General features: G+C 35.1%; 1 protein-coding gene across 1 annotated transcript; it reads left to right on the top strand.

Moving 5' to 3' along the window:
* The first annotated feature begins 1508 nt into the window (after nt 1-1508).
* LOC109193541 lies at nt 1509-2288 on the top strand. The gene is made up of 2 exons (XM_019344379.1): nt 1509-1913; nt 1998-2288. The coding sequence occupies exons 1-2, from the start codon at nt 1779-1781 to the stop codon at nt 2280-2282; spliced, it is 420 nt and encodes a 139-aa protein (XP_019199924.1). The 5' UTR covers nt 1509-1778; the 3' UTR covers nt 2283-2288.
* The last annotated feature ends 1500 nt before the right edge of the window (nt 2289-3788 follow it).

Below are 3788 nucleotides of genomic sequence, written 5' to 3'. Positions count from 1 at the left end.
GGTGACACTCCCACTAATTAACTTCTAGTTTTTCGCTGCCTAGTCATGTTAATGACTGATTAGAGATGTAATTAAGAGTTAGAAAAGTGGGGTGTTACAGCTCTGGGGATTGGAAGATGGGCTTCACATATAACATTGGCAATTGCTCTCCATTAGAAGCTGAGGCCTGAGCTCTTTTGAAGGGTATCCAGCTTGCAACATCAATGGGAACCAGAAGGGCAGTATTCGAAAGTGATGCAAAGGAAGTCATAAGGTACATGAATGGAGATGATAGACCAAGGATAGCGGCTCATAATATTCTAGAAGCATGTAAAAAAGTGTTACGGAGCATGGAGGTTTAGCAGGTCGAATCAATTGTTCGTGAGCAAAACCAAGTAGCGAATGCCCTTGCTAAGACCTCTGCCCACCTCCCGTTTGGTCTGCACATCCTTTGGAAACCACCTGAGGAAATATTAGGACTAATTGATGATGACAAATCTGGTGTGTCTAGATGGCGTGAGACTCTTAGCCGTAGATAATATGTTGTAGTCTCTTTGGGTTTCCCCCTTCCTTTTTATATTAAAAAAAAAAAAGTAACACCATGTAATTTTAATCTAAATTATTAATAACTTATTCTTTTTCATTTTTTTTTTTGCAAAATTTTCCTTATATTCATATTCATTAGATTATTAGTAAAATAACGCGAACATTATATTTTCTCAAATTACGTATTCATTTCCATTTCTCCTTCTTTACTGCTAACCAACCTAACCTTATTATTATTAAGTGTTCGGGTGGAAAGTTAAAAAGGATGGTTTTGTATTTAATAATAGTATAGATATAGATTATTAATAACGTAACTGATTCTTTTTCATTTTTTTGGCAAAATATTTATTATATTTATTAGATTAATATTAAAATAACGACTTGTAATTTTAATCTAAATTATAAATAACCGATTCTTTTCTTTTCTTTTTTTTTTTCTTGCAAAATATTCCTTATAATGGCTTCTCGAATTACAGATTCTTTTATATATTTTTTTTAATACAAATAAGAATTTTAATGTAGAATTGTAGTACGAATAAGAAAGTAGGAAACAATAATATATTCTATTAGGAATTGTATTACACTATTTTACAATATTACGCAAACTTTAACAGGGCGTTTGGTTGGAGGGGGGAATTATGTGGGAAAGGAATTGTAATTCCATGGGAGTTGAATTACTGGGAATAAAGTGGGAATTTAAATTCCAGTGTTTGGTTGACAGGAATAGAATTACTGGTAATTTCAATTCCAATGTTTGGTATACATGGGAATTGAAAGGGAATAAGTAGTATAAAGTCAAAAATGTCCATTATTGTTGTTAGACATTAATTTTAGGTTAAAAAAGGAAGGGGTAATTTTGACTCGTCACTATCTTTTTTTTCCAGGAATTAAAATACCGGGTGGGAGGGGGGGTGGGGGGGGGGGGGCATGTGATTTTAATTCCATGAAAATGGGGGGAATTTCTAATTTCTATTCCCATGTAATGTTGTCCTTAATTTCTAATTTGGACACATTTGGTCCCTCAATTATTCGACCCGTAGTCGTTTTGGTCCTTCCGTGAGTTTGTAATTCTAACACCGTTTAAAGCATGGGTATACATGTAATTTCACATTTCATTTACTCGGCCAACTGTCTTTCCACCCTTCCTCCGCCAAGTCTCGCATTTCCGCCACCACTCCTCAACCCTAACCTTCGAATTGAAGTTGCCATTGACAGCTTTCTACCTCTTCGAATAGAAGACGCTATTGAAGATAATGTCTTCAAGCACTGTGGGTTCAACACAATGGATGGCAGAAGTGCGATGTTGGTGCGGCAAATTGGCTCCGGTCAAGATGTCGTGGAGTACTACGAATCCAGGGAAGAGATATAGAGCTTGTCCACATTATGGAGTAAGTATACAAAACCATTTTACTTGAATACCAACTCTTACAAACACAGAGTTCATTTGTTTTTGTTTGTTACACTCATTTCAGGGTAATGGCAGCTGTAGGTATTTTGAATGGATTGACTCCGATGTCTCAGAGCGTGTTTCCAGAATTATTAGAGTGCTATTGAAAAGATTGGATAAGAAGGAGAGTGAAATCCAAAGGCTAGAAATCATAATTGAAAAAGAAAATGGTGTGATTATGAAGATGAAGTTGGAGTCTATGTTTCACTTTTTCTATGGGTTTGCATTTGGAATTGCAGTTGCCCTTATTTGTATGAGACTTGGGATGAAAACTGGTGAACCAAGTCCAAAGCTTTTCCAGCTCCATTAGGATTTAGAAATTAGTGGTAGTATCAACTATGTAAGCATTGTTTATGTATGGAAGTATATTTTTGTATGGAAGGTAAACTTTGTTTACTTGAATGGCATGCTGCCAAGTAAGATAGATCCTAACTTTGTTTACACTACAAGAAAAATGCACATAGACAACACTAGAAAGACAACAGTTTTTAAGAAAAGTGTTGTCTTTTGTATAAAAGACAACAGTTTGGTCCAAAACCGTTTTCTTTGATGCAACACTTTTGTCAAAGACAACGGTTTTTACTTAACCGTTGTTGTAAGTGTGTTGTCTTTGTGCATTTTGTGAAAAGACAACACCACAACGACAACGGTTTTTTAAAACCGTTGTCTATGTGCGTTTTTTTTTAAAAAGACAACGGTTTTTTTAACCGTTGTCATTGGTGTGTTGTCTTTAAGCGCACTGGAATACACAACACTAGAAAGACAACGGTTGTTTAAAACCGTTGTCTTTGTGCGCTCTTTTTTTTAAAAAAAAACAATGATTTTATTTAACCGTTGTCGTTGATGTGTTGTCTTTAAGCGCACTCGAATACACAACACTACAAAGAACGGTTTTTAAAAACCGTTGTCTTTGCACGCTCTTTTTTATTTAAAGGACAACGGTTTTTTTACCGTTGTCGTTGGTGTGTTGTCTTTAAGCGTATTTAAATACACAACACTACAAAGACAACGGTTATAAAAAAAACCGTTGTCTTTGCGCATCATTATTTTATAAAATATAAACAAGTATGTTAACAACAAGAGTCGAACATATGACCTCTAACATAACAAACTAAGTTAAACCCACCAAGCCACACCAACACTTATGTACTTAAGCACAACATCTAGGATATAACCAGTTTGGTTCTGTGTTGTCTCTGAGAACCAAGACAATAATTGTATGAAATATGTTAAGGATGCCCTTAAGAAGGATAGAACCCAAGATTTCTAATCTAACAAACAAAGCTAAACCCACCAAACCACACCAACTCTTGTTTACTAAAGTGTTACACCCACCAAGCCATAACAAACTAAGCTAAACGGTTGTTCAAAAGTTAATTTAATAGTTCTATTTTCGTTAATATTTAAATATAAAATTATTCACCAAAATTTCAATTTCAATTCATTAAAGTTTTATTTTCAATTACAATTAAGACCAATCTATGAATTCAAAATAATAATAATAATAATAATAATAATAATAATAATAATAATAATTATTATCAAGTATAAAAAATAATAGATTATATCTATAATATTTTTTTAAAAAAAATTGGGCTTCCAAAAATTGGGGGCCCTATGCGGTCGCGCCGGTCCGACATGGCCTAGAATGGCCCCGGCGGTGCGGTGTGGTGTTCCGAATGGTGCGGTATGGTGTGGAGGGTAAGGGCGGTATGATAGGGGCCGGGGTTGGTAATCGACCCTTCCGGCTAGCGCATGACTAACAAGGTTAGCTATATGTTGGTAATCGACCATTCCGGCATGCATGAGACACGTG

This window comes from Ipomoea nil, unplaced genomic scaffold (assembly GCF_001879475.1).
Source record: "Ipomoea nil cultivar Tokyo-kokei standard unplaced genomic scaffold, Asagao_1.1 scaffold1895, whole genome shotgun sequence".
NCBI lineage: Eukaryota > Viridiplantae > Streptophyta > Magnoliopsida > Solanales > Convolvulaceae > Ipomoea > Ipomoea nil.
The sequence above is the reverse complement of the archived record's forward strand: the minus strand, read 5'-3'. Positions and strand labels throughout refer to the sequence as shown.

Coding starts and splice junctions, on each gene's coding strand:
- LOC109193541 (XM_019344379.1), top strand. CDS start 1,779: ATGTCTTCAAGCACTGTGGGTTCAACACAATGGATGGCAGAAGTGCGA. Junction 1,914..1,997: donor GAGCTTGTCCACATTATGGA/GTAAGTATACAA, acceptor CACTCATTTCAG/GGTAATGGCAGCTGTAGGTA.